The sequence below is a fragment of the Macadamia integrifolia genome, chromosome 3 (assembly GCF_013358625.1).
Source record: "Macadamia integrifolia cultivar HAES 741 chromosome 3, SCU_Mint_v3, whole genome shotgun sequence".
Lineage (NCBI taxonomy): Eukaryota > Viridiplantae > Streptophyta > Magnoliopsida > Proteales > Proteaceae > Macadamia > Macadamia integrifolia.
In genome coordinates, this window is record NC_056559.1 from 26841746 (window position 1) to 26854631 (window position 12886).

General features: G+C 37.9%; 1 protein-coding gene across 1 annotated transcript in view; it reads right to left on the reverse strand.

Moving 5' to 3' along the window:
* LOC122073205 (prolyl endopeptidase-like) overlaps nt 1–11573 on the reverse strand; it is a 15732-nt gene extending 4159 nt beyond the window's left edge. Inside the window, exons 1-6 of the mRNA XM_042637744.1 lie at nt 11343–11573; nt 11023–11242; nt 10723–10923; nt 10539–10609; nt 10259–10421; nt 116–709 (exon numbers count right to left, since the gene is read on the reverse strand). Coding sequence (XP_042493678.1) covers nt 116–709; nt 10259–10421; nt 10539–10609; nt 10723–10923; nt 11023–11242; nt 11343–11458 — 1365 coding nt within the window. The 5' untranslated portion in view covers nt 11459–11573. The remainder of the gene's footprint in view (nt 1–115; nt 710–10258; nt 10422–10538; nt 10610–10722; nt 10924–11022; nt 11243–11342) is intronic.
* Nucleotides 11574–12886: the final 1313 nt, after the last annotated feature.

Here is a 12886-nt window from a genome sequence, read left to right on the forward strand (position 1 = left end):
AAAAAAAAAAAACAAAAGACAAAAAACGAAAGGAGAAAAACACAACATAAACTTGAGATAACAAACTAGTTACTCAGAACTAATCATTAAGATATTATGGAACAAACTCAAGTACCTGATTAACCTGAAACTCTGAACGATCAAATCCAGGCACCACTATTTCTCGGAATATCTTCATTTCTGGAACCTCAGTTTTTAAGTTGCACTGGTAAATAATACCAGGAGTGAGGAAGCTAGTGAATCCAATGAACACTTCACTCTCTTTTCGTCTGCCAGTAATCCCATCAACTGAGCCAATATCAATTGGCAAACGATGTACCAATGAACCTGTTTTTAAGTCCCTTACCTGCAGAACATACTTAACATCACTCAAGTAACTGACCAGAATTTGGTTCCCGTTAACAGCAAAAGCTGATTGGAGCACATCTTTCTCAGATTCTTGGAGGACATCAGTCCAAACAGTTGGTTCCTTCAGATCTACTCGGACTAACTTATACTTGGGAGCATCTTTATTAGTCAGAACAGTGAATAAGGTATCATCATTTGCAACAGCATGATAGCTTGCTTCAAAATTGTCAACAAGCTTAGTAAAAGGAAGCATTTCATTTCTCTCTCTAAGACCTTCAAGCCCATTAGTTAGCAAAGACAAGTCACAATAGTAAAGCTTGTTCACTGGATCACAGCCCTCCGCGATGTGTAACAGCACATACTGCAGATTGACAGAAAGAATTAAGTCAACTAGATGAGGATTATCCAACTATTTGTGCCATTTCTTAGTAAAATAATACATCCGCGGATATTTCCAAGGAAAGCACAAAAGGGCATCTTCAATTACTGATGCTAAGTAATTAGTCTTGATTATTTCATTTAAAACATGCAGTTCAATAATTCTATCATAAAGTCATAGTATGAAAATGATTTCCAGTGAGAACAAAAAAAACTTCAATTCATCTGCTTCTCACGTTTCGTGAATGGCCGGAACATTGAGGAATACCCAGAAGGCATTTCGGGAATCTGTCTGATTCTATCTCTGTTCGTTCCGTTTGAAGAAAGGAAGGATCCCAAAGAATCGATCTTTCTTTTAGTTGTTGATAGGGCTTTGTAGAGCCCAACTATAAGAATATCATTGAGCAAATGACAAATGCCCGAAGTTAATAAAATAAAAATATCAACAAACCTTTTTCATCTCTTCTAATATTCACCATTGATATACTTTCCAGAGACGACTGATTGTATCATTGAAAATATTCAGAGAAGTTCATTATAACATCAAAATGGATGGTTTGTCAAATTTAGAATGAACATTCTTCTTATCTGGGACCATTCTAATCATACTATATATTCATATCTCCCCCATGCAACCGAGCCTGTAATTTTGGCAACTGCAATACTAGCGGTATGGCACCAAAGAACAGAATATTCGGGTTGAGGCAATGAGGTCGTTTTCACTCAAGTGATGAAAAGAGCAATAAACTATAGCAGTGGGTGCTGTAGCGAAACTAATTGCAAAAGAGGGTGCTGGGATTTTGAATCCTGAAGGAGATAGCCTTTCTGTTGGTTCTATAGAGGAAGAAGAACACAGACAGAATCTATTCTAAAATATTAAAGTTACCAAAAAAATTTCTTATTCATGAAATTTTTTCAATTGATGCAGCCAAACAATTTCAAATTCTTAACCAAAACCTATTTGTTGACTTATTTCAAGAAATCAATGAAATTTTGAAATCCAAATCATACCAAAGAGAGCCTTAAATTTGGGTCAGGTTTTCGTTGAACTTTAGATTTTGGGTTGTATTATTATAATGACCTGAAATATAAATGGGTGCACAAAATTAATATCTTATTTTGATGGGTGGGTCCCATTTGGTGATAGTTGGTTAGGAGATTATTAATGGGTTGAAAGTTGTCAGTCTTTGAGTTAGTTTAAAAAATGTTATACCTGTGCTCTAAAATTCCTATTTTTAATTATACAAATGAGGCACCGGAGGATACTAGTACCGATGAATACTGGGTAGCAGCCGTACTTTGTTGGGAAGGGAAGGATGACCCCATTTGCACTTGCTACTCATGCCTTTGGAAAGGGTTCTGCGAGTAGAAGAAAAGGTTAGTTAAGCCCTCACACTTCACGGGAAGATCCTCGAACCTTAGAAGTGAAAATACCGGCCAAAACCAGGTTATTTGGCCGTGGGGCCCGACCCCTCGCACCTGGGTAACTCAAACCCAATCCCAAGGATGGAATAACATTAAATTAATATATTGGGACACCCCAAGGTGGGCCCGTTACCTCAAATTATAGTTTAAACTAGTAAAGGGTAGAAACCCATTATTTTGCCAAACAAACCTTAGTAACTTAAGTGACTCTATAAATAGAAGTCCTTACCCATTCTTTTCATTCCTACCAAACTAAAAGCAAGAGAAGGGAGAAAAGGGAGCATCCACCAATTTATGGGAAGTTCTCTCTCTCTCTCTCTCTCTCTCTCTCTCTCTCTCTCTCTTCATTTCCACTCTTTCTTAAGCTAGGTAAGAGAAACCCCAAGTGGTTCTCACCTCCCCACTCACTAAAACTACTAATTAGGAGGGGGATTTGATGTTTGGAACTTGCTCTAGCAAGATCAATGGTTCAATTTGAACCTATAAGCCTTCCTTTAAGAAATCCCCACTTCAAACCCCAATTTGGGCAACATAAAACCTTTTTTTTTTTTTTTTTTATACCCAGGGTGTCTGGATCTTTGACCCAACTAATCCCTGGGGTCACTGTGATACCACTTACACAGGACCAAGTCAGTACGAGATGAAAACTCTCGTGCAGTGGCCTCCAAAAGCTAGGTGCAGCGGCAAAGGTTTGATCACGGGACCTCGCTTCCTGAGGTGGAGTACCGTGTCCCCTCCAAGCTAACTGCGCTAACCCCTTGGGGTTCAACAAAAAACCTAGAAATGGGGGAATTTCCTAAAACCCACCCTCCCTCTTGTCAAGGCTACAAATTGGGAGTGGGGTTTAATGTAAGAGGCTTATCCTAGCAAGATTGATGGATCAATTTGAGTCTATGAACTCTCCTTCATCATTTTCCCACTTAAAATCCCCAATTTGGGTAACTAAACCCTAGAAATGGTGGGTTTTTCTCATACCCTCTACATCCCACCATTCAAACCCAAAACTGGGTTTGGGAAAATGAAATTAAATATATGTATAGTGGTTTAGGGTGACCACATAAACCATTAATGGTCATCACCTACACCCTCAACCGAAATTCTCAAATTTAGCTTAGTCGCAACTTGAACTTTGGGGAATTTAGGTGAATTGTGTAAACCCATCTTAACCAACCCATTGAATATACTTAATCTAAGTTAATTGAGGTGGGTGAACATCCCCCACATATAAATTAGCCCTATAGTTATAACCCCCCCCCAAATTGAGAACAATTTCAAGGAAAAAGTGAGTAGGAAATGAAACTAGAATATGTGCCTGGGGTCTCATTACCTTATGGATGATTTATTTTCTTAAAAGTCTTATATATCATAGGAGTAGAACCAAGAGGTGACGAGACAATGCGGCGCGAGGCCAACAGCTATCCATCAACACCTAGGACTAGAGGTGAGGAGATTTTGTGTGCTTTTATGGAATGCTTGTATCATAATGCATATGTGGATAAATTATGTCATTTTGCATATTATTATCTTGTTCCTTGTGTAAAGTGTTGATGTGGCATGAGAATGTGGATTATGGTTGTACATGTGTATGTGCGTGTGTTTGTGGAGACTGGGGTGCAGGGTGGCTAACGGTTGGCGCCGACGGCACTGTATGCTCAAGGTGAGTGTGTTTGTGTGTGTGAATGGGGTGCAAGGGGGCCAATGGTTGGTGCCAGCAGCACTGCATACTCAGGGTGCATGTGCGTGTGACTGGGGTGCAAGGTGGCCAACGGTTGGTGCCGACGGCACTGCATGGTCAGAGTGAGTGTGTGTGAGTGTGATTGAATTGTGTTGTGACATATTAGAATGCATTGGGCTAGGATAACCACCCTGGTGCTACAACCTTTGCCAATAGGATTTACGTATTGGCTAATCCTTTCGTCCGATGGTCTGTGGTTAGGGACGATTTTCAGTGACTGAGGTACGCAAATGCTAGCGTCGTGACAGACCCACATGTGATATTGGATTCGGTGATGAGTATATCCTACATACGATGCTGGATTCGATGTAGTGGTATTATGGGAGAGTTATTAATAGGGGTTTGCCGGGTAACGATGTGGTTCCAAAACCAACATGCTCCTGACCCGCAACTAGCTTGTATCCCTGGGGACTGATAACATACATTCATGACCGGGGATAACACCTATGTTGCAGTAGCACTTATACCCCCTTTGGACTTAGAAATTATTGCTTAGAATTGTTTGATAATAAATGGATCATGTCATTGCATTCATATTGATGTGGTTGGGCATGGATATTTATACTATTGCATTTTTCTTGGATTGTTATGATTGCTTGTGTGCGTGTTACCCCTTACTGGGCTTCGTGGAAGCTCACCCTCATTGTTGCCCCCCTTCTTAGATGTTGATTCAGGTAACCCTTCGGAGACTGTGATTGAGGATCCGGCTCTCTACGGAGGTGACCTCTAGGATGGGGAGCTGGTTGCGCACGAGGATGGATGCGTGTGCGATGACTGTGCATTTGGAGCATGCTGAAGATGGGAGTATCATCTTCTCTTTTTATTCTTTTTGTACGTAGCAGATGTAGCCGTATGGGGCATAACTGTAATTATGATCCAAATGTGAAAACATTCTTTTTGTGTAAATATGGTAAATATCAATAGAAATCACCAATTTGGTATATTTTGTTATATTATAAATATATGATCTTAGAACCATTTCATAATTTTATGAACTTAAAGTACTGCATCGTGGATTCTGGATGGATTGTGGACACGTGTGCGTGTCTATGTCACAAGCCTCCAGGTGAGTGGAGGCAGGGTGTGACAAAAAAATCCAAATTTTAGATTCCTTACCTGTCCAAGAGTCCTACATTCTCTCTATCTAATGCATTTCTATTTTTGCAAGCATTTGGTATAATTTCTAGCCCTTATTTCTCATAATTATAAACCAAAATAAACTAAAATTCATAAACTTCTGAGGAGATATATATGATTTATGGTCATAAATTTTTTATTGTTATGTAAGTTGCTAATGAGCACGTATTTATAAGTGACTCAAGTCAAGGGTAAAAAAGTCATTTCATGTTATTTTTAAAACAAATGTATTGAAACCCATCTACTTCTCTCTACCTCCCTCCCCCATGGCTCCATCTGCTTCCCTTGTGTGCTCGTTACTGTCGGAATTTTTTTAATGCTCGTTACTGGACATGAGAAGAAAAAGGCTATTGGGTTCAGCCCTTTTAAGGAAGCATACAAGGTTTTAGCCTGCCCAAAGTGACGAAGAGGAGAGGAGAGGAGAGAACAACTTGATTTGGGCAAGACCAATGCCCTTGGCCGTCTCAATGGCCAAAATCTTTGTGTTGTACCTTGGGAACCAAGGATCAAGTATTGGTACCTCAAAGACCTTAAAAAAAAACTTGTTTTGGGCAAGCAACCTCCAACCTACAAGGACAACCACATATCTGCATCTATAGAATTGGTGATAGTGTTGTAGTGCATGACTAAGGGGATGGGTCTAATTACCGATGGCAAGTGTAAGTCCCAACTCCCACCTATTTGTGAAGAGGTGGCATTGCAAGCAAAGACGACGAACACACACACACAAGGAAATACCTGCTTTTACCTCATTTTCCTACCACCCAACTCAACCCAAAAGGGAAAGAGGACAAACAAAGACGGAGAGAAAGAAATAAGTGTTTTTACCACATTTATATGCCCCACCCCCTCCAATCCCTACTCTCTTGGGTTCTCATTATTTTGAGATTGAAAGGAAATAATAAAAGAGAAGGTTCTCTTACTCATCCATAATGTATACTCTTCGTTGATGATATTGTTTTGGTAGATGAGACAAAAGCAGGGATTAACGCTAAATTAGAGCTATGGAGATCAACTTTGGAAACAAGAGATTTCAAGATTAGTAGATCGAAGACGGAGTATATGAAGTGTAACTTTAGTCACACAATGATGGATAATGATAGGTTGAGAATTGAAGAGAGAGAGATATACCGTAAAGTGACTATTTTAGATATCTATGATCAACCATAAATAAATGAGACATAGAGGATGATGTTTCACGGAGAAAGTGTGATGGATGAAATGGAAAGGTGCAACGGAGTGCTGTGTGACCGACGTATTCCTTTAAAACCTAAAGGAAAATTCTATAGAACTATGGTACGACCAACTATGATGTATGGGGGCAAAATGTTAGGCGATTAAAAATTATCACATAGAGAAGCTATGTGCAGTAGAGATGAGGATGTTATGAAGGATGTGCGGTAAAACTAGAAAGGATAAAATAAGGAATGAATGTATTAGAGTTGATTTGGGAGTTACCCCAATCAATGACAATCTTCGAAAAAGTCGTTTGAGGCGGTATGGCCATGTTCAACGGAAAGCTGGGATGCATGGTTTAAAGTATCGGTGAGTATCGTACTAAATAGATATTGGTAGCCATTGATTCGATAGCATCAACACAATACCATCGATATAGTACATGTAATTTAAAAAAATATATTATTATCGTACCATATTGGTTGATACGCTCCGATACTCACCAATACTTATCGATATGTATTGATACTCTCGATATGTACAATTGAGCCTCAAACAATTGAATTACATGCATATTGATTCATATCGAACTGATACTCACCGATACTTAAGATATGCATCTATAAAACCCATTTCACTTTTAAAACAACACTTGTTCTTCTCACTATCAATACTTAAGCTTCCAAAATTCGAAGCACAACTGCACTTACCCAACAGATTTCACAATCTTGATTTACCATTCTTTAATATCCTATTTGTCATTAATTATGGCATCCTCATGTTGATCATCTCCTCCAGTTTACACTTGTTGAGCCCTAGTAGCCAGATAAGTGTCTTTCATTTGATTTCTCCGTTTCATTAAATTCTTAATTTCTATAAGAATCATCATCACAACTAGTGTCATCATTTCCATTTAATGTTGTTTGTCTTAGTGTGTTGATCACTTGATCCTTCGGAAAAATTGAATGTCGTATCTCATGTCATAATTGCTCAAGTTGCTGAGTTTGTTGCGTGATTCACAAGAAAATGCATAGATAAGATACGGAAACGACTAGGAGCAAGCGTAGGAAGCATCTATATTACTTGTCCAACCATAAATTCTTCAGCATATCTATTATGTCTTTCACCATTGTCTTTCCTAGCATTTCTGCCATTTACTTTAATTAACTATTGTATGTCCTTCTTAATGCAAGAAATTCCGAGATGCACCCTTCAATGGTGTCATCACTCTATTGAATTTAGATTTCTTTTAAAAGAGGGTAGTAAGAGATGCATCTCTATCTATCTATCTACACCCACAACATCAGTATAAATTATTAGAAATTGATCCAGTTACTGTCGTCCCTTCTCAAAGTGTTCTGGTTCTATTTTTTTTATAAGAAGTTGAATAGGCAAGATGAAACAATTAAGTTTGTTTCTTCTTTTTTTGCTATGTTTGAGTAGATTTAGGTAAACAAACTAAAACATTACATCAAAACATGAATTATTGCATCAACTTGTTCATATATTTTAAAATTTCTTAGAAAGTCGACAATAGACTCACTACATTTAAGAAACCTCATCCTTTTGAACAATTTCAATAGAATACACTTGTCTCTCAGTACGGTGTTCTCCATTTTAGTGCTTATGCATGATAGATGATATATATTGTTTTTTTTTTTTTTTTTAATGCAAAAGTGTATAAAAATGTGTATCTTGTCCATTTATGTGCGTATCTCTCATACGATATGACACCCTCTGATATGTATCTTAAATTTAGCCAACCGATACAGCGACCGATACCGATACTTTAATCCCTGTTGGGACGCCCAGCAAGGAAGAGTGATCATATTCCGATTAAAGCTAAAAGAGCTAGGGATAAGCCTAAAATGACCATAAGAATAGTGAGGAATGACATGCATAGTCTAGGTCTTGTCCCAAGTATGACCTCAAATAGAACCAATTGGAGGGCAAGGACCCATGTAGCTGACCCCCTTTAACTGAGATTTCCAGACTTGTTGGTGTTGGCTTCTTTCCTTTTACTTTCATCTCTCCTTTTTTTTTTTTTTTCTCTTTCATAGATCCATTTAGCCAACCCCAATAAGTTGGGATAAGGTTGAGTTTGTTGTTGTTGTTGTTCTCTTACTCGTAATTTTTTTATCTTATCCATGTCTTTCTTTCTTAATCGACTTCTTTGTTTTGTTTCCACTTAATTTTTACAAGGGCAAGAGAGGGGGAGAAACATCTGTTTTCATTTTCTCTATCGATTTCTTGGAGCACAAGCCATGCCTCTTTAGCTCGGCTTTTATTTGGAATGGAAAAACAGATTGGGGATGTATAGAACAAAGAGAGTTCATGTCAACAGAGCTGCACCCTTTAGTAATTGGTGATTCTGTAATTGATTTTTTTTATCATTCAGGTGTCAATCTTTCAAGCAGATTTGAGAATCAATCAGTTGGAATGGAAGAAATTTGGGGGGGGGGGTTGAAAGTACGAGTTTTAGGCCAGAATCAAGATCTAGAGATGGCATGGACTCCATGTAGGCCTCCTGACCCACAGCAACTGAGAGTTATTTCTACTTCTTCCTTGGGTTCTTGTTTGTTTTTCCAAGCTTTATTTGGTGGGTTTTCTTTCCATTGCAGAGTTTCTGTACAAAGTATTGATGATCGGAAATATTCTTAAGAGTATTTAAGGATTTTATCCAACTGGGTATTATTTCTTATACCATCAATTGAGGATCGCCCTGTAATTTATCGAAATGCAGTAGAAATTTTTTTGTAACAGAGTTGTCTTTCCAGCAATGCATCTCACAAGTTTGATGAAATTGTGCAAAAGAATAGAGGAACCAAAAGTTACATAACTATTTTACGCATAGCTATGCCAAACATATTTCTCATTTTGGAATCTATTATGTCCTGTAGTAACCAAACGATTATTATCTATGGCCCCTTAACTTATTCTCATAAATAGGTCATAAATACAAATAAAATTATACCAAAGAGTAACCTAGTTAGGAAAAGTTAGATATTATATTTCATTAGTTGAGTTATACTCTAGAACGTTTCTTTTCTTTTCTATAAATAAGCATGGTACCCTCAACAATTTTGGGTAAATGAAGATTAATTGAATTTCTTTGGTAATTACGAAATTGTTCCACAGCCAAGTGGCTGTTATATATCTCTTCCCTCTCAATATTTTCTCTCTCCTCTCTCTATGTAATCTCTTCCTCTTCTCTGTATTTGCTCTTCTGTTATGCCTCTCCTTGTCTTTACTTCCCATTTTCTCTCCTTATTCATTTCTTTCTCCCCCCTCAATCTCTTCTATTTCTAATTGCTTTCTCACCTGTCAACAACTAATATCATTCTTCCATGTTTCTCTCTTCTCTTAACTTTTGCATACTACTTTTGGATTAGATCTCAAGCAACAAACAGGTCATCTACTGCTTAAAGTTTAAACAAACACATTACAACATGTTCCTCTAATGTTTTCTCTCTGCTGTTTGTCCCATCAATTTTACAATGCTCTACTAATTTAATTTCTGATATTATCATAATTTCTAACTCAGTTTCTGTTATATCACATAATCAGATCTGATCACCAGAACTAAATATTCTTTCCATTAATTTGACCATTTGATTAAAAGCTGGATCCATACAGCATAATCTCCCCTATCTGTTGGCTTTCTTTTCAACAAATCACAACCATTATCCACAACCCAATCAGATCCACAAGAACTGATCAATCTACATCACTGGCTAGCTGGACTTTTTGCAAAAGGAAGTCTTCTGTGATCAGTTTCCACTATTTTTTTCTCAAGCAATATCAAGGCAAAAGGATTTTGATATGAGAACAAAAGTAATATTATCCACTTCTGTTCTTGAGAACCACTCCACGAGTTTAGACACAACTTTGAGACATTAGATAAGAACACAATCAAATTACTAATGCTTCAACAAATAGGTCATCAACCCCAAAAACCACAGGTGTGACACGAGAAGCTAACATATAGCAACTCAGAAAATTAGAATGAGTGGCTTCAATGTTTTTTGGCAGAAGTGATATGATTAAATAGAGATTTACCTTCCCATCATCCATGACTTCAGCCGCAAACAGATATTTTGGGTTTTCAGGATCCTTCCAGCACAAAACATCTTGGGATTGGTCTGTGCCCAAGAAATGATAGTAGACCTCATGATAAAGGTTAGCATTAGTCTCGGTCCCGGCATCTATCTGTTCTCCATCCCTATAATTCAGCGCATATCACTCTTTGATTTTCAAAATCATAAATACATAAAACCTGATACTATAGAAATCAATCTGAACTACTCAGAATGAATATTAGTAGAAAAGCAAGACTTACTTGGGAGCTGGATAACGGCAGTAGAAAAAACCTTTGCTATCATGAGTCCAACTAATAGAGGAGAACTTAACCTGATACAAGTAAATGTGCATAAACGTTACTGCATACCCAACCAACAAAAAGTCTTCGTCAGTCTTTGCATACTGAGGTGAAATTGGGGCTGGTAAGTAATAATAATGCTCACCCAGGATAGAGTATCAGGCTCGACCGTCTTTTCCTCAACCCGCATAACGTTAATAGTCACCCAATCACTGCCACTGGAGCTAAGCCCATAAGCCAAGTACTTGGCATCCTCACTAATGGCAGATTCAGCAAGAGCGACCGTTCCGTCTTCACTGAGTCCATTTGGATCAAGTAAAACCTCTGGTTTTCCATCCAGACTATCCTGAAAGAAGGAAAAAAAAGAAAAACCCCCAAATGAAAGCTGAACTAATAAAAACAAGTGTTTCCCCCATACTTATTCCTCCAAGTTAGAGCTGCCGACCTGGACGTAGAGGACGCTTTGCGCTTGAAGCCCTGTGTTATGGAAGTAGAAGTACTTATTGCCTTGCTTGAAAGGAGCATCAAACCGGGGGTGATCGAAGAGTTTTGTAATTTGCTGGCGAAACTTCTCTCTCGTATCGCACGTCTGAAGTAGCGATTCGGTCAAACTCGCTTGCTTCTGGACGAAATCTTTAACTTCTTCCGCATCAGGGTCTTCAAGCCTGATCAGAGGAAAAAAAATAACAAAAAATAGATGAAGATCGAATTTAGCTTAATTCCACTATTGGCAATGAAAATTCGCTCCTCATTGAAGTACAGTACCATCGATATGGATCAGAGATTTTAAAGCCGTGATAATCATCGACAACCGACTCGTCCCTTCGAGCAGAAGGATACTGTAACAAGGAAAGCTCTTCCGAGGGAGACAAGGAACCCATCTTGGTCTTAGGTAAGAGCACAAGGAGAGTGTTGCTTGGTGAGGAAGAGAAGGCGACGAAGGTAGGAGAAGAAGAACAGGAGAAATGGGAGAAAGAAATGGTTTCTTGGTTTCTTTATTTGTTTAAGGTGAAACGATGTGATGCGCATGATGGCGTATTAAAATACGGTACACCGCCACTTTCTGGGGTTTGGGCGGGAAAATAAAAGAGGACGCACGGAAAAAATTCCTACCTTCGTGGATGATAGTGAAACAAATGGAATAATTCACTTTCTTGTTTTCTACGATTCATTACTATTCTTAAGTTTTGATATTTTTTAAAGTGAGAGTGATAAGTATGTTGCTGATATCAAGTATGCTAGTAGATAGTACTAATAAAATCATATGATGGAGTATCATTCAAGAAAGATATGAGGGTCATTTCACAAAAAGGAAAGAGAGAGATAGATATAATGGGTGCTAGCATACTTAATCTCGACGGCATACCCAACATTTTCACTTTTTAAAATACCTTTTAAGATTATATTTCTTTACTTACAACCAGGGTTGCAGCTGAAGTAACTAAATTTTATTCAGGTGCACATTGCACAGCTCCATATGAGGGGTGAGAAGTTACCCTTTATACATGGGATCCCACCACCCAAGGAAATCTGGACCACAAGTCAGAATACTTGATACATTATTAATTCGTGATTTTATACCCCATAAACAGTAGGATCTTAATGTGGACAGAAGATCATACTTGGGGAGTTTGGGGGAAGTGTAGTGCAAACCACATACTTCATTTGGTTACTAGTTGGCACAAAGTCGCAAACCACCATAGCAACTTTAGTATTCACATTTTCTTTCTCTTTCAGCTTCAAATGAAAATGATCCCTTGACCACCAATATTTGGATTTGTTTCCCGAGGGAAGCTAGTATGAGGTCCTAGGGGTAGTGGGGGGAATGTAATGTAAACCATAGATTGCATTAACAACAAGGTATAGGTATCAATATTGGTCAGGCTTGATACCAATACATGGTTAATTCGATACCAATTCGTAAAACTGTTCCAGTGAACTTGGAAGCAAGAAACAATAATTCAGATCTTTTGTTAAATGTATTTATATATATATATATATATATTAAGATCATAGCATATAATGCTATGGATAGAAAGGAAGTGATCAAAGGAATTACAAACTATGTTCCAAATTCACCTTTTAACCTAATGATATTGTTTATTTTCTATAAAAATGTAAAAAAAACGACATCTTCCTGAGGCTCCACTACATAGTGGTGAAAGTGTTACATGATTGGATTTTCAGTCAAGAAGCTTGCAACACATAGTCATAGGTTCAGATCAATGCTCTCTGAATCACTTGTAGCTATGTATCGCCTCTGACCAATGTAATCGATAATGATATGGATCGATTGTATCACCAATAAA